The sequence below is a fragment of the Ascaphus truei genome, chromosome 23 (assembly GCF_040206685.1).
Source record: "Ascaphus truei isolate aAscTru1 chromosome 23, aAscTru1.hap1, whole genome shotgun sequence".
NCBI lineage: Eukaryota > Metazoa > Chordata > Amphibia > Anura > Ascaphidae > Ascaphus > Ascaphus truei.
In genome coordinates, this window is record NC_134505.1 from 995,450 (window position 1) to 1,022,949 (window position 27,500).

The following is a 27,500-nucleotide window of genomic DNA, read 5'->3' on the forward strand; positions in this document are numbered from 1 at the left end:
TGTGTGTGTGTGTATGTGTGTGTGTGGGGGGGGGTCTCTGTGTGTGTCTGTGTGTGTGTGTGTGTGGGTCTCTGTGTGTGTCTGTGTGTGTGTGTCTGTGTGTCTCTGTGTGTGTGTGTCTGTGTGTCTCTCTCCTTGTGTGTGTGTCTGTCTGTGTGTCTGTGTGTCTCTCTCCTTGTGTGTGTGTCTGTGTCTGTGTCTGTGTCTGTGTCTGTGTCTGTGTGTGTGTGTGTGTGTGTGTGTGTCTGTCTCTGTGTGTGTGTGTCTCTGTGTGTGTCTGTGTGTGTCTGTGTGTGTCTGTGTGTCTGTCTATACACACACACACACACACACACACACATAGTATACTACAGAGGGCATTGGTGCTCGATGGAAAAAAACATCCAACTTGAAGAAAAGACGAGATTGATCTAATTCTCTGCACCAGACAAAATAAATGCGAAATAGAGTGTGTTTATTGACCCCTAACACACAGAAGCCCAACATGTCGGTCCCGGAAGGGTGCAGATAATCAGATCAGCCTGGTCTTTTCTTCAAGACACACACACACACACACACGTTAAACGTGAAAGTGGGACTATACGAGACATCCTTGAGCAGAAGTGCGTTCTAGGGAATGTTGGAAGCCCGAAACCAACCTTGGCCAAGAAGATACTCAACATTCGGGGCCCATCTCCCAGAATCCTCTATCCGGGGCATTGACGGGGGCAGCTGTTGTGTGCAATAAAACACGTCTCTTATGCTTCCAATCTCTACGGACAAAAGGAAAGCAAAGGCTTCTGGGAACAGCAATAGCATTAGCATGAGAATGGGGCGAGTGAGTGTGGCTCAGGGGATCCATTGTCCCGCACTGGCCCCGGGATAGTGAGGGGTGTAAAGAAACGTTAAGGGGGCAGGGGGAGGCCTGACAGTGACAGGCATGGAGATGACCAAAAAGCCTCTAGTCAACGAGTGACAGCCTGGGAAAAGCCTCACTTCTTAACCTTTGGTCTCCACCACAAGGCTACTGTCCTGCGATGGCAGAAGTCCGGTGCTGGAGGTGGGATGGGGCTAGGGGCTTAGGACTATGGGCTCTACAATGGGGGCTAGGGACTCGTGACTATGCGATGGGACTAGGAGCTTTGCGATGGGGGTAGGGGCTCCTGGCTATGCGATGGGGTAGGGGCTCGTGACTATGTGATGGGGGAGGGGATCGTGGCTATGCGATGGGGATAGGGGCTCGTGACTATGTGATGGGGGAGGGGATCGTGGCTATGAGATGGGGGTAGGGGCTCGTGGCTATGCAATGGGGGTAGGGGCTCGTGGCTATGCGATGGGGGTAGGGACTCGTGGCTATGAGATGGGGGTAGGGGCTCGTGGCTATGCGATGGGGGTAGGGGCTCGTGGCTATGCGATGGGGGTAGGGACTCGTGGCTATGAGATGGGGGTAGGGGCTCGTGGCTATGAGATGGGGGTAGGGGCTCGTGGCTATGAGATGGGGGTAGGGGCTCCTGGCTATGCGATGGGGGTAGGGGCTCCTGGCTATGCGATGGGGATAGGGGCTCGTGGCTATGCGATGGGGATAGGGGCTAGGGGCTATGCGATGGGGGTAGGGGCTCGTGGCTATGCGATGGGGGAGGGGATCGTGGCTATGCGATGGGAGGGGATCGTGGCTATGCGATGGGGGTAGAGGATCGTGGCTATGAGATGGGGGTAGGGGCTCCTGGCTATGCGATGGGGGAGGGGATCGTGGCTATGCGATGGGGGTAGGGGCTCCTGGCTATGCGATGGGGGAGGGGCTCGTGGCTATGCGATGGGGGTAGGGGCTCCTGGCTATGCGATGGGGGAGGGGATCGTGGCTATGCGATGGGGATAGGGGCTCGTGGCTATGCGATGGGGGTAGGGGCTCGTGGCTATGCGATGGGGGTAGGGGCTCGTGGCTATGCGATGGGGGTAGGGGCTCGTGGCTATGCGATGGGGAGGGGATCGTGGCTATGCGTTGGGGGTAGGGGATCGTGGCTATGCGATGGGGGTAGAGGATCGTGGCTATGCGATGGGGGAGGGGATCGTGGCTATGCGATGGGGGAGGGGATCGTGGCTATGCGATGGGGGAGGGGATCGTGGCTATGCGATGGGGGAGGGGATCGTGGCTATGCGATGGGGGAGGGGATCGTGGCTATGCGATGGGGGAGTGGATCGTGGCTATGCGATGGGGGAGGGGATCGTGGCTATGTGATGGGGGAGGGGATTGTGGCTATGCGATGGGGGAGGAGATCGTGGCTATGCGATGGGGGAGGGGATCGTGGCTATGCGATGGGGAGGGGATCGTGGCTATGCGATGGGGGAGGGGATCGTGGCTATGAGATGGGGGTAGGGGCTCGTGGCTATGCGATGGGGTAGAGGATCGTGGCTATGCGATGGGGAGGGGCTCGTGGCTATGCGATGGGGAGGGGATCGTGGCTATGCGATGGGGGTAGGGACTCATGGCTATGAGATGGGGGTAGGGGCTCGTGGCTATGAGATGGGGGTAGGGGCTCGTGGCTATGCGATGGGGGTAGGGGCTCGTGACTATGCGATGGGGGTAGGGGCTCGTGGCTATGAGATGGGGGTAGGGGCTCATGGCTATGAGATGGGGGTAGGGACTCGTGGCTATGAGATGGGGGTAGGGGCTCCTGGCTATGCGATGGGGGTAGGGACTCGTGGCTATGCGATGGGGGTAGGGGCTCGTGGCTATGCGATGGGGGTAGGGGCTCGTGGCTATGCGATGGGGGTAGGGGCTCGTGGCTATGAGATGGGGGTAGGGGCTCGTGGCTATGCGATGGGGGTAGGGGCTTGTGGCTATGCGATGGGGGTAGGGGCTCGTGGCTATGAGATGGGGGTAGGGGCTCGTGGCTATGCGATGGGGGTAGGGGCTCGTGGCTATGCGATGGGGGTAGGGGCTCGTGGCTGTGCGATGGGGGTAGGGGCTCATGGCTATGCGATTTGGGTAGGGGCTCATGGCTATGCGATGGGGGTAGGGGCTCGTGGCTATGCGATTGGGGTAGGGGCTCGTGGCTATGCGATGGGGGTAGGGGCTCTGCAATGGGGGTAGGGGCTCCTGACTATGCGATGGGACTAGTGGCCCTGCGATGGGGCTCGGGACTATGCGATGGGGGTAGGGGCTCGTGGCTAAGCGATGGGACTAGTGGTGCTACCATGGCACTAGGAGCTAATCATTCTGTGATGAGACTAAGGGCTAGTGGATCATAGAGCCCCACAGACCCATAGTCCCACAAACCCAGAGTACCTCTACTTTCTATTCCAGGAAACGGCGAACCCGCAGTGTCGTTTGAAAGCCCCCTAAGGAAGACGATTGTGGGAACTGCGCCTCTCGTTTTCAAGTATGTCCTGGTGACCATACATGGTTATGTTACACGTTATATTTACAGACATTGCATGGGCAGTTAGGGATAGTATATGTTACGGGCGTATGCAACAGGTACAGACATTGCATGGACAGTTAGGGATAATATATGTTACAGGCGTATGTAACAGTTACAGACATTGCATGGACAGTTAGGGATAGTATATGTTACAGGCGTATGTAACAGTTACAGACATTGCATGGACAGTTAGGGATAGTATATGTTACAGGCGTATGTAACAGTTACAGACATTGCATGGACAGTTAGGGATAATATATGTTACGGGCGTATGTAACAGTTACAGACATTGCATGGACAGTTAGGGATAGTATATGTTACGGGCGTATGTAACAGTTACAGACATTGCATGCACAGTTAGGGATAGTATATGTTACGGGCGTATGTAACAGTTACAGACATTGCATGGACAGTTAGGGATAATATATGTTACAGGCGTATGTAACAGTTACAGACATTGCATGGACAGTTAGGGATAATATATGTTACAGGCGTATGTAACAGTTACAGACATTGCATGGACAGTTAGGGATAATATATGTTACGGGCGTATGTAACAGTTACAGACATTGCATGGACAGTTAGGGATAATATATGTTACGGGCGTATGTAACAGTTACAGACATTGCATGGACAGTTAGGGATAGTATATGTTACGGGCGTATGTAACAGTTACAGACATTGCATGCACAGTTAGGGATAATATATGTTACAGGCGTATGTAACAGTTACAGACATTGCATGGACAGTTAGGGATAGTATATGTTACAGGCGTATGTAACAGTTACAGACATTGCATGGACAGTTAGGGATAGTATATGTTACAGGCATATGCAACAGTTACAGACATTGCATGGACAGTTAGGGATAATATATGTTACGGTCGTATGCAACAGTTACAGACATTGCATGGACAGTTAGGGATAATATATGTTACGGGCGTATGTAACAGTTACAGACATTGCATGGACAGTTAGGGATAGTATATGTTACGGGCGTATGTAACAGTTACAGACATTGCATGGACAGTTAGGGATAATATATGTTACGGGCGTATGTAACAGTTACAGACATTGCATGGACAGTTAGGGATAATATATGTTACGGGCGTATGTAACAGTTACAGACATTGCATGGACAGTTAGGGATAGTATATGTTACGGGCGTATGTAACAGTTACAGACATTGCATGGACAGTTAGGGATAATATATGTTACGGGCGTATGTAACAGTTACAGACATTGCATGGACAGTTAGGGATAGTATATGTTACAGGCATATGCAACAGTTACAGACATTGCATGGACAGTTAGGGATAATATATGTTACAGGCGTATATAACAGTTACAGACATTGCATGGACAGTTAGGGATAGTATATGTTACAGGCGTATGTAACAGTTACAGACATTGCATGGACAGTTAGGGATAGTATATGTTACGGGCGTATGTAACAGTTACAGACATTGCATGGACAGTTAGGGATAGTATATGTTACGGGCGTATGTAACAGTTACAGACATTGCATGGACAGTTAGGGATAGTATATGTTACGGGCGTATGTAACAGTTACAGACATTGCATGGACAGTTAGGGATAGTATATGTTACGGGCGTATGTAACAGTTACAGACATTGCATGGACAGTTAGGGATAGTATATGTTACAGGCGTATGTAACAGTTACAGACATTGCATGGACAGTTAGGGATAATATATGTTACAGGTGTATGTAACTGTTACAGACATTGCATGGACAGTTAGGGATAATATATGTTACGGGCGTATGTAACAGTTACAGACATTGCATGGACAGTTAGGGATAGTATATGTTACGGGCGTATGTAACAGTTACAGACATTGCATGGACAGTTAGGGATAATATATGTTACGGGCGTATGTAACAGTTACAGACATTGCATGGACAGTTAGGGATAATATATGTTACGGGCGTATGTAACAGTTACAGACATTGCATGGACAGTTAGGGATAGTATATGTTACAGGCGTATGTAACAGTTACAGACATTGCATGGACAGTTAGGGATAATATATGTTACGGGCGTATGTAACAGGTACAGACATTGCATGGACAGTTAGGGATAGTATATGTTACGGGCGTATGTAACAGGTACAGACATTGCATGGACAGTTAGGGATAGTATATGTTACGGGCGTATGTAACAGTTACAGACATTGCATGGACAGTTAGGGATAATATATGTTACGGGCGTATGTAACTGTTACAGACATTGCATGGACAGTTAAGGATAATATATGTTACAGGCGTATGTAACAGTTACAGACATTGCATGGACAGTTAGGGATAGTATATGTTACAGGCGTATGTAACAGTTACAGACATTGCATGGACAGTTAGGGATAGTATATGTTACAGGCGTATGTAACAGTTACAGACATTGCATGGACAGTTAGGGATAGTATATGTTACGGGCGTATGTAACAGTTACAGACATTGCATGGACAGTTAGGGATAGTACATGTTACAGGCGTATGTAACAGTTACAGACATTGCATGGACAGTTAGGGATAGTATATGTTACGGGCGTATGTAACAGTTACAGACCAGATTAAAATGTGAGACAGCTAAAGTCTTGATAGAACTTAGACTGGTGATAGTCTCCGGCAGACTGTTCCAGTTGTGGGGTGCACGGTAAGAGAAGGAGGAGCGGCCGGATACTTTTTTCAACTTTGGGACTGTGAGCAGTTTTTTGGGGGTCAGATCCCAGGTGAGAATTGTTGAATTGGAGATCTTATTTGTCAGCTAATTAATAAACTCACAGTGACAACCCACAAGGCAGATTCACTGTGTGACCCTATAACTCCCAGTCAGACAAGAGTCAGGTCAAAGACCCCTGACATTGACCCTATAACACATTCAACAGCTGCCCCATAAACCTTGCCTTCATGTACCCAGAACCCTCTGCTGCGTGTCCATGGCAATAGTGCAATCTTACCGTCAGATTAGCTTCCCCTTTAAAAAAAAAAAATCTAGCAAAGATTTACTTAGGGGGTCTTTGGGTACGGGAGGGTGTCAACCAAGTGATTTCTGTTCCTATCAGAGATCAAATAAAGATAAGGGGAGGAGGGGAGAAAGGGGGCTTTGCCAGTGCAAACTCTTGTTGAACATACATTGATATCAAACAAAAAAGAGAGCGGACAGAGGGAAATCACCCCCCTCCCAAGAGTCAGCTCGCCGGGTATCCACGCTAACTTTAAATAAATGATAGAAAACTACTTGTAGGTTTCCGATTTGGGTACAAAGTGTCAATCCCTCAGATGTGACCCCTTAACCATGTCACTGCCATTAGTACACTTTGCCCCTAGGAGGGACTGACCCCTTAACCATGTCACTGCCATTAGTACACTTTGCCCCTAGGAGGGACTGACCCCTTAACCATGTCACTGGCATTAGTACACTTTGCCCCTAGGAGGGACTGACCCCTTAACCATGTCACTGCCATTAGTACACTTTGCCCCTAGGAGAGACTGACCCCTTAACCCTGTCACTGCCATTAGTACACTTTGCACCTAGGAGGGACTGACCCCTTAACCATGTCACTGCCATTAGTACACTTTGCCCCTAGGAGGGACTGACCCCTTAACCATGTCACTGCCATTAGTACACTTTGCCCCTAGGAGGGACTGACCCCTTAACCATGTCACTGGCATTAGTACACTTTGCCCCTAGGAGGGACTGACCCCTTAACCATGTCACTGCCATTAGTACACTTTGCCCCTAGGAGGGACTGACCCCTTAACCATGTCACTGGCATTAGTACACTTTGCCCCTGGGAGGGACTGACCCCTTAACCATGTCACTGCCATTAGTACACTTTGCCCCTAGGAGGGACTGACCCCTTAACCATGTCACTGGCATTAGTACACTTTGCCCCTGGGAGAGACTGACCCCTTAACCATGTCACTGCCATTAGTACACTTTGCCTCTAGGAGAGACTGACCCCTTAACCCTGTCACTGCCATTAGTACACTTTGCCCCTAGGAGAGACTGACCCCTTAACCATGCCACTGCCATTAGTACACTTTGCCCCTAGGAGAGACTGACCCCTTAACCTTGTCACTGCCATTAGTACACTTTGCCCCTAGGAGAGACTGACCCCTTAACCCTGTCACTGCCATTAGTACACTTTGCCCCTAGGAGAGACTGACCCCTTAACCATGTCACTGCCATTAGTACACTTTGCCCCTAGGAGAGACTGACCCCTTAACCATGTCACTGCCATTAGTACACTTTGCCCCTAGGAGGGACTGACCCCTTAATCATGTCACTGCCATTAGTACATATTGCCCCTAGGAGAGACTGATCCCATAACCATGTCACGGCCATTAGTATACTTTGCCCCTAGGAGAAACTGACCCCTTAACCATGTCACTGCCATTAGTACACTTTGCCCCTAGGAGGGACTGATCCCTTAATCATGTCACTGCCATTAGTACACTTTGCCCCTAGGAGAGACTGATCCCTTAACCATGTCACGGCCATTAGTATACTTTGCCCCTAGGAGAAACTGACCCCTTAACCATGTCACTGCCATTAGTACACTTTGCCCCTAGGAGGGACTGACCCCTTAACCATGTCACTGCCATTAGTACACTTTGCCCCTAGGAGAGACTGACCCCTTAACCATGTCACTGCCATTAGTACACTTTGCCCCTAGGAGGGACTGACCCCTTAACCCTGTCACTGCCATTAGTACACTTTGCCCCTAGGAGAGACTGACCCCTTAACCATGTCACTGCCATTAGTACACTTTGCCCCTAGGAGGGACTGACCCCTTAAACAGAGCTACGGATATTCCAATAATTACTTGCAATTTGCAAATATTGTTCGGTTAAATAGCAAAACGCAGTGGAAGCTCTCAGCCACACGACACCTTCTCAACCATTATCAATCCCTTTGCGTTCCGCGGCCCAACCGGAAAATCCACCTCAGCTTCCTGACCGGTCGCGTTCCGCGCCTACAAAAACCGCGGAACTCCATTGGGACGCAGCCACCACGTGCGGGGTTAAATAAATTTGAAAATGCGGGGAAGGAAAGAAAAAAAAGAAAGAAAGAAAGGAGGCAACTCATCCATTAATGTTACTTCATAATCAGAAAGGGAATATGCAGACAGGCGTCTGCTGCGCCGACAATCAATAAAACGCAGGTGGTAATTAGGGCCACTTGAATAATGGATGAATAGGACATTGCAAAAAAAGGCGGGTCAGCCCATCTCGCCCGGAGGGGTTAGCAGGTCGGGGGAGGTTAGCATTCGTAGCAGCTTAGTCATAGTAAGCACCGTGAGAACGCTATTATATTCTATTACAGTAATAGAATTAGAATGAGAGATATATATACAGTATATTTATATACACATACACATATATATCACACAGATTGAGAATGAATAGAGGAAGGCAGAGGTGGAACTGGGGGGGGGGCGGCAGTTTAGGGGGTGGGTGGGAGAGAGAGGGAGAATGAGAGAGAGTATGAGATTGAGAGAGCGAGAGAGAGAGAGAGTATGAGATTGAGAGAGAGAGAGAGAATGAGATTGAGAGCAAGAGAATTAGAGAGAGAATGAGAGAATTAGAGAGAGAATGAGATTGAGAGCAAGAGAATTAGAGAGAGAATGAGAGAATTAGAGAGAGAATGAGAGAATTAGAGAGGGAATGAGAGAATTAGAGAGAGAATGAGAGAGAGAATGAGAGAGAGAATGAGAGAATTAGAGAGAGAATGAGAGAATTAGAGAGAGAATGAGAGAGAGAATGAGAGAGAGAATGAGAGAATTAGAGAGAGAATGAGAGAATTAGAGAGGGAATGAGAGAATTAGAGAGAGAATGAGAGAGAGAATGAGAGAGAGAATTAGAGAGAGAATGAGAGAATTAGAGAGGGAATGAGAGAATTAGAGAGAGAATGAGAGAGAGAATGAGAGAATTAGAAAGATGAGAGAATGAGAGAGAATGAGAGAGAGAGAATGAGAGAATTAGAGAGAGAATGAGAGAGAGAGAGAATGAGAGAATTAGAGAGAGAATGAGAGAATTAGAGAGAGAATGAGAGAGAGAATGAGAGAGAGAGAGAGAGAATGAGAGAATTAGAGAGAGAATGAGAGAATTAGAGAGAGAATGAGAGAAAGAGAGAGAATGAGAGAAAGAGAATGAGAGAGAGAGAATGAGAGAATTAGAGAGAGAATGAGAGAGAGAATGAGAGAGAGAGAGAATGAGAGAATTAGAGAGAGAATGAGAGAAAGAGAGAGAATGAGAGAAAGAGAATGAGAGAATTAGAGAGAGAATGAGAGAAAGAGAGAGAATGAGAGAGAGAATGAGAGAGAGAGAATGAGAGAAAAAGAATGAGAGAGAGAATGAGAATAAGGGGGGGAGGGGGAATCAGTGTGTGGAACTTGCCCCAGACACAAGAATACCACCGGCGCCCCATACCGGAGCCTGTAACTCAGGAGGCAGGGGGTCCTCAAGGCTGCAATGACTGCGGTTCAGCTCCGGAGACCCCCTTCTTCAATACGGTGTTATTAAAATAAAATAAAAGCCTGTCAGAGGCGCGCTGGGAGAGGTACTGATCCCGTCTACTCTCACTGCGCAGCTCTTCCAGGCTGACGCAGCCCGGCAGGATTCACGCGGCGGGAAGTCCCATTCAGACGCAGGGATCCCCCGCCGTGCTAATCCCGATGGGTCATTACCCCCCCCCCCCCTGCCAAGCACGCCAACGCCACGCTCTTGGTCCGATGTTCACCAGCACGTGTCCCGCGGCTGCTGATAAACAGAAGACGCTACATCTCCAGTCCCGCGGCTGAGAAAGCCAAAAAAGCCGCGGGGGGGGGGGGGGCGTTGCGATGGGGAGGCGGATCCGTGCTCCCAGATCAGACGTCCCCACTGCAATTAATCCTCCAGCACCACGGACAGCCGCCTTCAGGCTGCTTGCCCCATGTGGCGGACACAGCAACGTCTCGCTACCTCCGTAGGCGCACACCAGCCCAACTGGGGAGTTTGACGCGCGCCAATGATGCCGTTTATGTGATGGGTTTATCCACACGCCTTCCCCCATGTTAATACCAGAACCGCTTGGGGGGGGCGATTGCCCCTTGAAGCCCCCCCACAACTTTGAGGAGCAACCAGCCCAGCGCGAGAAAAACGGCAGAGCAATTAACACCGGCATCGTAACTTCTTTACAGCCGCAATAAAACAGGATCGTTAGCCGTTAGCCGGGCAGCGTTCGGCAGTGTAATATCCTCATTAGCCGGCTCGAAGGCCCGGCACGGAAAGGTGTCCAGATATTTCGTCTGGCCGAGCTGCACATGTCTGGTTATTTAATGGGCCTGCAATCAGAAGGCTGTTAATAGCAACCAGCTAATAGGTTGTGTGGATCGATCCGGGGCAGAATTTAGGGTGCAGGTATGTAGTAGGGAAGGGGGACCCCCTGAACAAGGTTTAGAGTTGGGGCACTGCTGGTCTTCAAACCTCACTCATTCCCTCCTCACTTACACACTCACTCACTCACATGCACACTCACCTTCTTCTTGCACACTCCACAGTCACCCCCACACAACATACTCACACTCTACACACCCCACATGGATCCCCGTTCTCCCACAGCGCTCACCTGCTTCCTTAAATCATACACAGCGCATTCACTCCCTCTGCGCTTACTTACACCGCATACTTTTTCCCACCCCACCACAATCTCTCACACGCAAAGCCGTCACCTCCACACACGCAAAGCCCTCACCTCCACACACGCAAAGCCCTCACCTCCACACACGCAAAGCCCGTGCATGCTCCACCGCCACACGCAAAGCCCTCATACGCTCCTCTACCCACACACACTATTCTCTTCCCCCCACACGCACAGCCCTCTCACACTCTCCTCTACCCCTCACACGCACAGCCCTCTCACACTCTCCTCTACCCCTCACACGCACAGCCCTCTCACACTCTCCTCTACCCCTCACACGCACAGCCCTCTCACACTCTCCCCCCCCCCACACGCACAGCCCTCTCACACTCTCCTCTACCCCTCACACGCACAGCCCTCTCACACTCTCCTCTACCCCTCACACGCACAGCCCTCTCACACTCTCCTCTACCCCTCACACGCACAGACCTCTCACACTCTCCTCTACCCCTCACACGCACAGCCCTCTCACACTCTCCTCTACCCCTCACACGCACAGCCCTCTCACACTCTCCTCTACCCCTCACACGCACAGCCCTCTCACACTCTCCTCTACCCCTCACACGCACAGCCCTCTCACACTCTCCTCTACCCCTCACACGCACAGCCCTCTCACACTCTCCTCTACCCCTCACACGCACAGCCCTCTCACACTCTCCTCTACCCCTCACACGCACAGCCCTCTCACACTCTCCTCTACCCCTCACACGCACAGCCCTCTCACACTCTCCTCTACCCCTCACACGCACAGGACAGCCCTCTCACACTCTCCTCTACCCCTCACACGCACAGCCCTCTCACACTCTCCTCTACCCCTCACACGCACAGCCCTCTCACACTCTCCTCTACCCCTCACACGCACAGCCCTCTCACACTCTCCCCCCCCCCCCACACGCACAGCCCTCTCACACTCTCCTCTACCCCTCACACGCACAGCCCTCTCACACTCTCCTCTACCCCTCACACGCACAGCCCTCTCACACTCTCCTCTACCCCTCACACGCACAGCCCTCTCACACTCTCCTCTACCCCTCACACGCACAGCCCTCTCACACTCTCCTCTACCCCTCACACGCACAGCCCTCTCACACTCTCCTCTACCCCTCACACGCACAGCCCTCTCACACTCTCCTCTACCCCTCACACGCACAGCCCTCTCACACTCTCCTCTACCCCTCACACGCACAGCCCTCTCACACTCTCCTCTACCCCTCACACGCACAGCCCTCTCACACTCTCCCCCCCCCCCCACGCAAAGCTCTCTCACATACTCTCCCCCCCACACGCAAATCACACACACACACACACCTCCCCACACACAAATCACACACACACACTCCTCCCCCCCACACACACACTCCTCCCCCCACACGCAAATCATACACACACCTCCCCACACACATACTCCTCCCCCCCACACGCAAATCACACACACCTCCCCCCACACGCAAATCACACACACACACACCTCCCCACACACAAATCACACACACACTCTTCCCCCCCACACGTAAATCACACACACACCTCCCCCCACATGCAAAACACACACTCCTCCCCCCCCCCACGCAAATCACACACACACACTCCTCCCCCCACACGCAAATCACACACACACCTCCCCCCACACGCAAATCACACACACACTCCTCCCCCCCCACACACGCAAATCACACACACACACACACACTCCTCCCCCCACACGCAAATCACACACACACACTCACTCACTCCTCTTCCCCCCACACGCAAAGCCCTCATATGCTCCTCTACGCACACACTATTCTCTTCCCCCCACACGCACAGCCCTCTCACACTCTCCTCTCCCCCCCCCCCCACCCACACACAAAGCCCTCTCACACTCTCCTCTCCCCCCCACACGCAAAGTGTGGCCAGCCTCTTAGGGCCCAATCCCAACGGAGCAGAAATTGCTGCAGCAATTCCAAAGTCGCAGTGAATCGGGGCCTGGTTTCCCCCAAAATGGCGACAAATGTTATATACTTATTTATAAATGTTTTGGTATCAACACTTCTTCCCCCCCCACCCCCCCAGAATCAACCGCGCGGCGGAAAAGGTTGGAGCGGATCCACGCGAAGCAGAAACCTTGCCACGGAATCTCAGTGCGCTGCAGCCACACAGCACCAGAAATGATCAACAAATCGCTGCATCCAAGAAGATCCTTAAACGTACACTCAAATGGAGGAGTCTCGATCCGCATATATACATTGGAGACGCCATCTTATACCGTATACAACACGCAGGTGGATCACATTCCTACACGACATTTTTGGAAGGGGCGCAGCATGCCTCGAAGATATTTTGCTTGGCTGCCGCGACGTCGTTGGAATTATTCCACGGCTTCTATTTCTGGAAATTCCCCCCCTATTAGGAAATGCTTTGCCCAGACATGTCTACCCTCTCCGAGTCTCGTGGATTTGGAGTCGGCCTCGCTGATGTTTAGCGTCAGCGTCTCTTAGACCAGGATTGCTCGACTCCAGTCCACAAGCACCCCCCTCCACCACCCCCAATATGTCAGGATATCCCAGCTTCAGCACAGGTGTCTCAGAGGCTCACTCTTTGACCTATGCTGAAGCTGGGATGTCCTTAAAACCTCACCTGTTTGGGGAGGGGGCTTAAGGACTGGAGTTGAGCACCCTGTCGTAGACTTCCAGTTGACCTCTCTGCTGTGTTGGACACAGTCGACCACCAACTAGTCCTCCAAATTCTTCACTCCGTTGACATCCGTAACAAAGCCGTCTCATGGTTGTCCTCTTTTCTATCCAACTGCCCCTTCAGGGTCTCCCATTGCTAGCTCTTCTCCCATTGGACCCGTCCAGTTGACGTCCCTCAGGGCTCTGCCCTGGGGACACTCCCACTTGGCGAGCTCATTAGCTCCTTTGGTTCCCAATATCACCTCTACGCGGACGACACTCAACTGTATCTTACTCCTGACGTCTAGTCCCAAGTCACCGATTGTCTGCGAGCAGACTAGATGGCCCTCCATCATCTGGAACTTAACATGTCCAAAAAAGAGCCACCCAAACCAGGCCCAATTACTCCATTTTTTTGTCGTGGTCAACAACACTACCATTGACCCAAGCATGTTGCCTAGGTGTAATTTGGGATTCCTTCCTCTCTTTCCCCATGATGTTGCTAAATATTGACAATTGTTCCTCTCCCAACACTGTGAGGATCCGGCCTTCCCAGCATCGCTCTACAACTCAAATTCTCATCCATGCCCTCATTGTCTCCCAACTGGACTATTACAACCTCGTCCTCCCTGGCCTGTCTCCCAACTCCCCACTCCGGGAACTCTATGGCTCCCCACCAAACTCTGCATTGACTACAAGGGATTCTACTGCTCTCCTTCGAGGCTCTACATTCTTCGACCCCCCGCCGTACGTCTCGGCTCTAATCTTCTGCTATACCCTCTTCTCTCCTCGTCCCTTACGCTCTGCTGAAGGCGGTCTCCTTTCTGCTCCATCTGTCTCTACAGCACTCGCACGCCTGGAACCTCTCTCACTTTTTGGTCCCTACCTGTAAAACTCCCTTCCCCCAGCATCTGCCAATTCACTTCCCAACCCTTCTACACGTCACGCCTAAAATCTCCCCTGGGGCTACTCCTCGCTCTCCTGCTATACGTAATTACCCCGTTAAATAGGTTCTCTGCTGCATCTGCTATTGTATTCTTTAGGTCTCCCATTGTCCTAATTAGATTGTAAGTTCTTTAGGGCAGGGACTCCCTAATTCCCACCATTTAACACACTTGCGAAACCTTGTATATTATCTCCCTGTACAGTGCCGCGTACTTTGCTGCCGGTATATACTGTAACTCCTGCAGGGTTAAGAAAACACTGTACAAAATGAAAATAAAATGCAGTCAGCAGTTCCCAACCTCTTACACTGTGCTCCCCCTGTTAGACAATATTTGAGACCGTAATGAATAAATGTTATTGGCGACTCCTCAGAATATCGCTAACCAAACTGTGTGACAGATCCCAGGCAGTATATAGTGTCCTGAGCGCGTGGGGTGAACACACGCTTAATAATCCCCCAAACTGTGTGACTGATCCCAGGCAGTATATAGTGTCCTGAGCGTGTGGGACACACGCTTAATAATCCCCCAAACTGTGTGCCCGATCCCAGGCAGTATATAGTGTCCTGAGCGCGTGGGGGGAACACACGCTTAATAATCCCCCAAACTGTGTGACTGATCCCAGGCAGTATATAGTGTCCTGAGCGCGTGGGGGGAACACACGCTTAATAATCCCCCAAACTGTGTGCCCGATCCCAGGCAGTATATAGTGTCCTGAGCGCGTGGGGGGAACACACGCTTAATAATCCCCCAAACTGTGTGACCGATCCCAGGCAGTATATAGTGTCCTGAGCGTGTGGGAGGAACACACACTTAATAATCCCCCAAACTGTGTGCCCGATCCCAGGCAGTATATAGTGTCCTGAGCGCGTGGGGGGAACACACGCTTAATAATCCCACAAACTGTGTGCCCGATCCCAGGCAGTATATAGTTTCCTGAGCTCATGGGGGGGGGGAACACACGCTTAATAATCCCCCAAACTGTGTGATCGATCCCAGGCAGTATATAGTGTCCTGAGCACGTGGGGGGAACACACACTTAATAATCCCCCAAACTGTGTGCCGATCCAAGGCAGTATACAGTGTCCTGAGCGCGTGGGGGGAACACACGCTTAATAATCCCCCAAACTGTGTGCCCGATCCCAGGCAGTATATAGTGTCCTGAGCGCGTGGGGGGAACACACGCTTAATAATCCCCCAAACTGTGTGACCGATCCCAGGCAGTATATAGTGTGCTGAGCGCGTGGGGGGAACACACGCTTAATAATCCCCCAAACTGTGTGCCCGATCCCAGGCAGTATATAGTGTCCTGAGCACGGGGGGGGGGGCGGGGCACGCACACTTAATCCCCCAAACTGCCCCTCAGTGTGTGCAGGCATCATGGGGGGGCATAGCTGTCACTCACTGCGAGAGCTTCCAAAGTCACGTCCCACAATGCCTTGCTGCTGTGGATGAAAAAGCATTGTGGGACGCTCTTGCCGTCAGTGACCGCACCACATCGCAGTTTGGGGTCTTTCTAAGTGCGCTGCCCCCACACGGGCTCAGGACCCCGCTACACCGCCCCGGGAGCCGCCATTACAGACGTGTTTTGGCGAACCCCTTGGAGAGACCCCCTAGGGGTTCCCGGACCCCACGTTGCGAATCTCTGCAGCAAGAACACGGCTCTCTGTTACTATTTACCAGTTTTAGCCTACCTGCTTTGAACGCTACAGTTCCCCCCGAGACAGAAGTGATACCATAGGGTTAACTCCAAAAGTCGGGTCAGTCTCCAGTTGTCTGGGACCAGACGTTGGATGTTTGTTCACTGTTAAAACATTATAAAGTCAACAGAACCCATTATAAAGTCAACAGAACATGGCAGTGGGGGCTGCTGGGGCTTTGCTGGTGCAAAAGGGTTGACCTGTGGGGTCACACTCCATGCTGAGGAGTAGGGGGTGTATGTATGTATGTATGTATGTAGCGCCATTAATGTACGTAGCGCGTCACAGCAGTAATACACGTGACATAATCATATAAATAACAAATAATACAAATAACACATAAAGGGAAGAAGAGCTTCAGACATAAAAGTAACATTTCGGAAGAGGAGTCCCTGCCCCGAAGAGCTTACAGTCTAATTGGTAGGAAGGACGTGCAGAGACAGTAGGAGGGAGTTCTGGTAAGTGTGTCTGCAGGAGGCCAAGCTTTATGTAACGTGTGTATAGTATCAGCCACGGAGCTACTCATATGCTTCGTTAAGCAGGTGTGTTTTAAGGTGGGTCATAAAGGTGGATAGAGAGGGTGCTAGTCGGGTATTGAGGGGAAGGGCATTCCAGAGGTGTGGGGCAGTTAGTGAGAAAGGTTTAAGGCGGGAGAGGGCTTTAGATACAAAGGGGGTAGAGAGAAGACATCCTTGAGCAGAACGCACGAGTCGGGATCGTGCATAGCGAGAAATTAGGGCTGAGGTGTAAGGAGGAGCAGAAGAGTGTAACGCTGTAAAAGTGAGGAGAAGAATGGAGTGTGAGATGCGGGATTTGATCGGAAGCCAGGAGAGGGATTTCATGAGGGGAGATGCTGAGACAGATCTAGGAAAGAGTAGAGTGATTCTGGCAGCAGCGTTTAGGATAGATTGTAGGGGGGACAGGCGAGAGGCAGGAAGGCCGGACAGCAGGAGGTTACAGGAGACGGGAGAGAATACAATATATACAGAGCACAGTTACAGATTGTAGGGGGGACAGGCGAGAGGCAGGAAGGCCGAACAGCATGAGGTTACAGGAGACGGGAGAGAATACAATATATACAGAGCACAGTTACAGATTGTAGGGGGGACAGGTGAGAGGCAGGAAGGCCGGACAGCAGGAGGTTACAGGAGACGGGAGAGAATACAATATATACAGAGCACAGTTACAGATTTGTAGGGGGGACAGGTGAGAGGCAGGAAGGCCGGACAGCAGGAGGTTACAGGAGACGGGAGAGAATACAATATATACAGAACACAGTTACAGATTGTAGGGGGGACAGGTGAGAGGCATTTGGGGCAGTTAGGGGGGCTGCAGAAATCCGGCTTGGTTAGTCCGTATTCTGGACGGCCAGACGTCCATCCTCCTGACAACTCAGTGTATATAAATATAACAGAGGTTATGTTCTCACGGCTAATAAGTTACAGCTGTTTCTCCCCCCCCCCCTTCACAGCCCCCACCTCCCCTTCACCCCCCCCCCCCCATCCTTCTGGTTAGTAAGTAGGTTTGTTCAAACCAATTTATAGGCCCTGTAAGGATTCAACCAGCAATATGTAGTGTTCTCTCCTCCCCCCCACACCCCATCCCCCCCACCCGCCTCTCCCCCCCGTCCCCCCCCCCCTCTCCCTCCCGTCCCCCCCCCCCCTCTCCCTCCCGTCCCCCCGATCACAGACCCCAAGAAAACTAAGGCTCATGTTGCAATTTCACAAAGAGGCATCTGGTCTGCATTATATTTTATTATTTTCATTTTTTTCCCCCCCTTAGTTGTACGTTTTTAATGTTTCGCCCAGTTTAACCTATTCACTACCAGGAGATTCAGAGGGTCAGTCCCTCCTTGGGGCAAAGTGTACTAATGGCAGTGACAGGGTTAAGGGGTCAGTCCCTCTTAGGGGCAAAGTGTACTAATGGCAGTGACATGGTAAAGGGGTCAGTCCCTCCTAGGGGCAAAGTGTACTAATGGCAGTGACATGGTTAAGGGGTCAGTCTCTCCTAGGGGCAAAGTGTACTAATGGCAGTGACATGGTTAAGGGATCAGTCTCTCCTAGGGGCAAAGTGTACTAATGGCAGTGACATGGTTAAGGGGTCAGTCCCTCCTAGGGGCAAAGTGTACTAATGGCAGTGACATGGTTAAGGGGTCAGTCCCTCCTAGGGGCAAAGTGTACTAATGGCAGTGACATGGTTAAGGGGTCAGTCTCTCCTAGGGGCAAAGTGTACTAATGGCAGTGACATGGTTAAGGGGTCAGTCCCTCCTAGGAGCAAAGTGTACTAATGGCAGTGACATGGTTAAGGGGTCAGTCCCTCCTAGGGGCAAAGTGTACTAATGGCAGTGACATGGTTAAGGGGTCAGTCTCTCCTAGGGGCAAAGTGTACTAATGGCAGTGACATGGTTAAGGGGTCAGTCCCTCTTAGGAGCAAAGTGTACTAATGGCAGTGACAGGGTTAAGGGGTCAGTCTCTCCTAGGGGCAAAGTGTACTAATGGCAGTGACATGGTTAAGCGATCAGTCTCTCCGGTTGGCCCTCGCTAACTGCTCACGAGCAAATGGTCAGTGTCGCCCGCGAGTGTCGCCCGCGAGTGTCGCCCGCGACCCACACCGATCGCGCCTGCGCTGTTGACAAGAGTCCATTGCGCACGCGTGGCCGGAAAGAGCTGATCGCCCGTGCACGGTCGGCGTGGGAAAAAAAAACGGCCGTTTTGGGACTTTTTTTTTAAAAGGTCGGCGGGACAATCCTAGAAAAACCCGGTGCGTCGGGTCACCCTACTACATAGTGCCTGGGATCAGTCACACAATACGATTTATTAATAAGAATTAAGCCTGGGATCCGCTGGGTTCATGTGATGCGAAGTGACAGAGCTGTGTGAATCCGCGCCGGAGCCCTGATGAAGTCGCGCTGAAGCAGGGAGTACTTGTAAATAATGCTATTTTGGGTGCAATTTGCCAGCAGCGATAAAGAAGGGCCTGTACTTGGTCCCCGAATCTGCCCCCATTTACTAACCAGCGTCTAGAAAAGCTACGGGCCCTTACATCGGGGGAAGCAGGTGAAACGGGGCGGGAGGAGTGACGCACTCACAGTAAAAATGTGGATCAAAATAAGGCTGTTGAAATACTGTATGTGTTTGAGTACAGTACATGTGTGCGAGTGTGCGAGTGTGCGAGTGTGCGTGTGTTTGCACTCAGTATTAATTAATAATTGCATGTTCTTGTATAGCGCTGCTAGTTTTACGTAGCGCGTTGCAGAAACATTTTGCAGGCGCAGGTCCCTGTCCCGCAGAGCTTGCAATCTATGTGTTCTTGGTGCCTGAGGCACAGGGAGATAAAGTGACTTACACAAGGTCACAAGGAGCTGACACCGGGAATTGAACCAGGTTCCTCTGGTACAAACTGAGACACACAGACTTACTTTTTTGCATTGGAGTGCCTGTCCCTACACACACACACACACACACACACACACACACACACACACACACACACACACACACACACACACACACACACACACACACACACACACACACACACACACACACACACACACACACACACACACACACACACACCCTCTCTCTCGTCGCCGTTATTTTGTACGAGAATCACAACACGGCTTTTCCATCGCTAGAATTCCCCTCTCTGTCCCGGAGAGGGCAAATGCCAAACCCAGAATACCAGGTAACCTGCTGTTCTCCCACCCCCCCCCCCCCCCCCACCCCCCGACAACGCGGACAGATATATCCCAGGACGAGACTCACCGGAGGTGTCCCACATGTTCAGCTCGATCCTCTGCTTGTCGATCTCGAAGCTGGCCGTGTAGTTCTCGAAGACGGTGGGGACGTAATTCTGAAACGAGATGAGGGAGACGCTGGTTAATCCAGCTGTTCAGGTACACGCACAGCTGTCTAGGGGCAGTGCTCCCCCAACTGCTGTCCTCCAGAACCAAGGGCAGGCGTGGGGCGCTTTTGGGTTTATGTAGACCAGTGGTTTTCAATTACGGTTCTCCAGAACCAAGGGCAGGAGTAGAACGCTTTGGGTTGATCTAGACCAGTGGTCAACTCCAGTTCTCCAGAACCAAGGGCAGGAGTAGAACGCTTTGGGTTGATCTACACCAGTGGTCAACTCCAGTTCTCCAGAACCAAGGGCAGGAGTAGAACGCTTTGGGTTGATCTAGACCAGTGGTCAACTCCAGTTCTCCAGAACCAAGGGCAGGAGTAGGACGCTTTGGGTTTATGTAGACCAGTGGTGTTCAACTCCAGTCCTCCAAAACCGCCAACAGGTATGGGTTTTAAGGATACATCCCAGCTTCAGCCCAAGGGGTTCAGTCGAGATGATAAAGCTGACCAATTGAACCACCTGCGCTGAAGCCGGGACATCCTTAAGCCTGGCCCGCTGGGGGTTCTTGAAGAGTAGGAGTTGTAACCACTGCAGTAGACCCAACAGGTCCGCTATGAAGGATGTCCCGGCTTCAGCGCAGTGGGGGCTTGGTCAATATGACGAAGGCACCAATTGAACACCCCCCTCCCTCTGCTCTGAACCTGGGATATCCTTACAACCCTGGTTCTTCAGGATGGGAGATGGGTAGACAGTGGTCTTTGGAACCAACGGGGGGGATGGGGCGCTGTGGAGAAGTCCTTTTAAGCTGGCCCAAACCCAATGATCTCCAGTGACCATTTGTGGGCTCCAATCAGGAGTTTAATGATGTTTCACTGCTCCCCCCTTCTTCTCTGTCTTTTGAGGGATTTAGGAAAGATCCCATAGGGGGGTCTGAGAAGGTGCTCGTATAACACTCACAACTGCGGATTCACTAAGGAGAAGAGAAGATTACCCCTCAACTCCATATATAGTTAGCGCCTGAGGTTTGTTTTGCCATTAGAAAATAGAAACATATTTATTCTTACACAGTGAAAAAACGCAAAAGGAACAGTTCCCCTGCAACAGGGACTTATCACCTTGAGATAAAACTACCTCTAAATCCAGCAGTGTGCTGGTTAATTGCACACTGGCAAACAACCAGACTCCACCTGCCTGATTAGGACTCTTGAGAAAAGCCTGACGTGAGACACGGGAGAGAGATTTCTCCTTAGCTCACATTTGGGCTGACAGAAGGACAGCAGAGAAGCCTGCACACAGACACTGTATTAAGCACAAAGGCCGAGATCCAGACACCTACTTTTCCCGGACACAGGAACCTGCCAGAGACTGACACGGAGGGCCACCTGCTTAAGGTTCCTCTTGAGACTTTGGGGTGATAAGCTGATAATGGGACTATCCCTCCAGTCCCGCAGATAGGGTCTGGGGCAGTAAGTTACCCCTTACACAGAGATAAGGGTTTGTTATTTTGGTGTTTTTGTAAGTTTTGCCTGGATAGAGGAACAGGCTCAATAAGGCCAAGATATAATTTCCCCCAAATCGGTCTCCATCATATGAACCTCTGCACACACCTCTTACACCCCCCTGCATTTTAATTTTTTTTTAAAGTTTGGTCAACGTCCTGTTAATAGCCTTAAAAGCTCTGTTGCTCTCAAGCCTAAATAAATACGGCTGATAGTGTCCTCAAAAGAGCCTTATCTGAGAAGCTGAAGACAAGACATTTCCCCCCCCCGCCCCCAACCCCCCCCCCCCCTCTGATAAGACCGTTTGATGTCTTCGTGGGAGCACAGCTCGGTGCCGCCTGCTGGAGTAGGAGCAAGTGAGAATAAACAGGTTGCCAGAGATATACAGCAGACAGTATAGCACGGTGTCCCATTAATAGGCTAGACTGTATACAATGTATCCATAGCTAAGCCCTATAGAACCCAACCCCCTCCACGCCCCCCCCCCCCCGGCTCCTGTATGGGTTACAGTATTGGGTTGAGCGCTCTCTCTTTAGAGACCGGTTTTAAGTGACAGCTCGTACAGTAAGCACCTAGCCAGGAATGTCATTTTCAACCTCGTAGATCTAGCACATTCTAGAACAGCGCCATCATTAACCCCATATAGTCCAGGGACGACCCTCACCAAACCCCACCCTCCCCCCCCCCCCCAACCGGGGTACATATGCCCAGCACTGCTGCCTGCTATTAGCACCTGTTATTGGTATGGCGCAGACATATGCCGCCGCGGAGTACAACAAGCATTGTAGGGCAAGAGAGCAGGTGTTTGCGAAGGCCGGCAGAGCCAATAGGATGGGAACACTGGCCGCTACGTTGAAGTTATTAAAGGGTTAACTTGAGGGGCGTGAGTGAGACGGGGGTAAGCTTTTTAGGGTAAGGGCTCCGATGATGGGGTTTAAGGGTAAGGGGTTAAGGTGTTAAGGTTAAGGGGTTAAGGTTAGGGGTTTTAGGATAAAGACAACACGTGAGGGGCTCTTGGGGTAAGGGGTAAGGTTAGGGGGATACCTTCTCGGAGACGGTCTTACACCGCTAGGCATGAGGTCCCAGCCCCAAGGACCATACAAGCTAGTGACCGGTTTGTGGTCGGTGGCGAATTTGCTATATAGGGGCAGATTCTCTCGCACGGTTATCGGCGAAAACGCAATCCCCCCGTACAGTACGAGGACCGTTCTCCTCGCTCAGGGTTTTCCCCTGTTAATGGTGTATATCTTATTCCTAAAACAAAGAGCCCAAAACATCCTTTATTATGGCTGCTAAAAGCTTGTAAGATTTCCAATAACATTATCGGAGAACAACTTTTCCCCCCCCGATGAGAATCACACATCACTGTGTGCAGATAATCAGTGTGAGATCTAGATAGGTAGATGGATATACTAGGTAGGCGCGATAGATAGGCGCGATAGATAGGCGCGATAGATAGGCGCGATAGATAGGTGCGATAGATAGGCGCGATAGATAGGCGCGATAGATAGACGCGATAGATAGGCGCGATAGATAGGCGCGATAGATAGGCGCGATAGATAGACACGCTAGATAGACACGCTAGATAGACACGCTAGATAGACACGATAGATAGACACGCTAGATAGACACGCTAGATAGACACGCTAGATAGACACGCTACATAGACACGCTAGATAGACACGATAGACACGCTAGATAGACACGATAGATAGGCACGATAGATAGACACGATAGATAGAGTAGATATAGTGGATAGATAGATGGGTATAGTCGATGGATGGATAGAGTAGATATACAGTGATGGATGGATGGATGGATGGATGGATGGATGGATGGATAGATACAGTAGATAGATAGGATGGAAGTTTTTGTAAGGAACGCCTTCTAGAACCCTAAACAAAAAAAAACAATTCATTTAGAACTAAACCACAATGTATAAATTCCTTTAAAGGAAATATAGCAGAAAAAGCATGAACTCCAGCCTGAAATCATTTTATAAGCAGTCAATAGCAGTCAATAACAGTCAATAGCAGTCAATAGCAGTCAATAGCAGTCAATAGCAGTCAATAGCAGTCAATAGCAGTCAATAACAGTCAATAGCAGTCAATAGCAGTCCTGGCTCAGGAGTAAAGACACTGGCTGCAAGCAATGACCGGGAGTGTGAAACTGGGGAACTGCTTCTAATCCCGGTGTCAGCTCCTCGAGCCAGTCACTTTATCTCCCTGAACCTCATGCACCAACATCATAGATTGTAAGCTCTTCGGGGCAGAGGGACGGGGTTCTGTAACAATCCTATGTGCTGCGCACTATACGGTCATTGTCAAGAGACCCACTGGGAGAGAGGCGCAGAGAGAGAGAGAGAGAGAGAGAGGCGCAGAGAGAGAGAGGCGCAGAGAGAGAGAGAGAGAGAGGGAGAGGCGCAGAGAGAGGGAGAGGCGCAGAGAGAGAGAGAGGCGCAGAAAGAGAGGCGCAGAGAGAGAGGCGCAGAGGGAGAGGCAGAGAGAGAGAGAGAGGCGCAGAGAGAGAGAGGCGCAGAGAGAGAGAGGCGCAGAGAGGGAGAGGCAGAGAGAGGCGCAGAGAGAGGCGCAGAGAGAGAGAGAGGCGCAGAGAGAGAGAGGCAGAGAGAGAGGCGCAGAGAGAGAGAGAGGCGCAGAGAGAGAGAGAGGCGCAGAGAGAGAGAGAGAGGCGCAGATAGACAGAGAGAGGGAGAGGCGCAGAGAGAGAGGGGCAGAGAGAGAGAGAGAGAGAGAGAGAGAGAGAGAGAGAGAGAGAGAGAGAGAGAGAGAGAGAGAGAGAGTTTGGTTCCTCTGAAAAATAGCCCTATATATAGATGGCAGAGAAAGATATAGTAGAGAGAGAGAGATACAGTGAGTATCTCAGATCTAGAGAGAGATACAGTAGCTAGGTTAGACATTCTGGAGAGATAGAGATACATTAAACCCGGCACTGAGGCCTCACACTACTGCTTAAATCTGACACTAACTCCCAAACCAAAGAGGGTGATACCCCCCCCCCTCCAGCCAACTGCAGACCCCAGAATCCACTCATTTTTAACCCCCGTCCGTTTCCTTGCAGCGCCCCCGAGGACGACCCCCGAAAACCCACCTTGCACAGTAACTGGACATCTCAAGTCTATAACTTTAACTATGATGTCCCGGGGACATACTGTACGCTATAGGGGTGCGGGTGTAAATATAAAGGCATGGAACCCCATTAGTGCTGATGGCTGCACCCAGCACCCCCTCTCCTGCTTTAAATTAACCCCGTCGGGTGCCAGAGATTGTGTGCTCCCAAACGCCGCCCGGCGTATACAGCGAATGTCCTGTTTCCGACCCCCCTGGAAGGGCAGTTCCCCCCCCCCCAAAATCTGCTCCCTTCTATTCACGTTACAGTGAACCCCAACCTACCCCTCCATCTAAACCCTAAACCTGCAGTCCTACAATTGTGGGACACTTTTTACGGAAGTTTTATATGGGAAAAGATTCAGCACTGCATCCCCCGAAGCTGACCCTTTATACACAGAGCATGCAAACTCTGTATATAACACACACACCCACAATTCCCTCCTTCCTGCAGACCCCATATTTTGCCTCAATTAACCCCCCCCTGCCCCCATCGGAGCTGGTAACTGCAACCCTAAAAAGGATTCCCAAACTCAACCCCTTTAGATCATGCATAATTCGAGCAATTAACCCCATCCTGTCCTGGAAACTGCACCCGCTCTCAATGCAACCCTTGCAAATGCAATGTGTTTAACCCTAGGAGTGCTGGAGTAGGCACCTTTAGCCTCTCCATAGCATTTTAACCTTAGAGCTATTAAAAACTGCAACCCACTACTCTGAATATATATTATATATTGTTTAACCCCATGATTGCTAGAAGCTGCACATGAAATCACTTCTAAACAAGACCCCTTTAAAATAGAAACGCACATTTAAAATGTAACCCCCCCCCCTGCACACCCTACATATACAATAATGGCTTTACTTGTTTTAACCCCAGCACTGCCAGCGTCTGCACCTACAGTTATTCCGAAATCTGACCTTATCCTGCACATCTATAGCTACAGGAGATAGGTACAGGTAAATAGATACTAACCATAACTCCATCGGTGCTGGAGATAGCAACCCAAGTCACACCTAATTCTCCCCGCACTGCTAAGAAACTACAAACCGAAGTCACGCCTAATTCTCCCCGCACTGCTAAGAAACTACAAACCGAAGTCACGCCTAATTCTCTCACGCACTGCTAAGAAACTACAAACCGAAGTCACGCCTAATTCTCTACTGCACTGCTAAGAAACTACAAACCGAAGTCACGCCTAATTCTCTCCCGCACTGCTAAGAAACTACAAACCGAAGTCACGCCTAATTCTCTCCCGCACTGCTAAGAAACTACAAACCGAAGTCACGCCTAATTCTTAGCCGACAGCTAAGGAACTACAAACCGAAGTCACGCCTAATTCTTAGCCGACAGCTAAGGAACTACAAACCGAAGTCACGCCTAATTCTTAGCCGACAGCTAAGGAACTACAAACCGAAGTCACGCCTAATTCTTAGCCGACAGCTAAGGAACTACAAACCGAAGTCACGCCTAATTCCATAGCTACCAAAGTGCCACCGAAGTCACTCCAAAATTCTAACAACCGTTGGCTAACAAATTGCAACAGAAGTCGCTCCCAATTCGGCCACCTCAAGTCACTCCTGATGGTGGACCTCACTGCCAGACCCAAACTACAAACCCAAAGTCACTCCTAATTCTGGACCTCCTTAGCCGCCACTCCCGTTTCTACCATCGTCCGCCAAAATACCCAACTGGCAAAACCCGCAGTCACTCCCAATCTCCGCACCGGACTGCTCAAGAAATCTCGACAACGGAAGTCATCCCCCCCGGCTGGTTGCCCCCCTTGCACACGGCGTAGGACCAACCCCGACCATAAGGTTGCCAACATCATCTTCTGACCAGCTCCTACTTGACAACGAGGAGTGACTCTCAATGTCATATTTTTTCCCCCCCTCTGCTGGTGAGACATCTCAATGAAGAAATATGGGTTGGACACCAACCTCTGGGTAGCAATCCTTGGCAAAGACATGGAGCAGAGAGGTCTTCCCGCACTGGGCATCTCCCACCACCACTATCTTGCACCGAGCCATCTGCTTGTCCATGCTCTCCCTCTCCTTTAGGGAGAGGCTCCCTTGACGGAGATAAAGAGCTCCACAGTATGGTCCACACATGCACCAAAGACCCCCTCAGCCTCTTCCCCGCATTGCTTCTTCCCTGCTCAGCCTGGGTGCCTGTGTCTGCTGTCCCCAGCAATGTTAGTGAGACACCTCTTCCACCGGGACTCCGCCAATCAGAGGCTGGGGTGGGTGAAGCATTAGCATAAGGGGCGTGGCTTTGTTACAGAGTTCCAGCTCTGCTTATTAGGACTGATGGAGGAATTTTAACCCTATGTATTATATACTGTATGCATATATATTTCTATACTTGTATACACACACATGCATAGATATACAGTGTGCGTGTGCATATAAAATATATTTCTATATGTTCACATACACTACCTGACTGTGTTTATATAGAACAAATTGTAAATATATATATATATATATCCTGTGCGCATATATATACACATATATATATATATACCCTTTTGCCGTGACCAAATTTCCGCCGGTGTTTAGCCACCACTTACATGCATCGCCGCATGGACATCTCGCCGCAGGGACATCTCGCCGCAGGGACATCTTGCCG

The 27,500-nt window shown here is 50.7% G+C and overlaps 1 protein-coding gene across 1 annotated transcript in view; it reads right to left on the reverse strand.

Moving 5' to 3' along the window:
* Positions 1 to 27,064, reverse strand: part of RND2 (Rho family GTPase 2) — a 55,933-nt gene extending 28,869 nt beyond the window's left edge. The window contains 2 exon segments of the mRNA XM_075580174.1: positions 20,166 to 20,253; positions 26,810 to 27,064. Of these exon segments, the coding sequence (XP_075436289.1) occupies positions 20,166 to 20,253; positions 26,810 to 26,980 (259 nt within the window). The 5' untranslated portion in view covers positions 26,981 to 27,064.
* Positions 27,065 to 27,500: the final 436 nt, after the last annotated feature.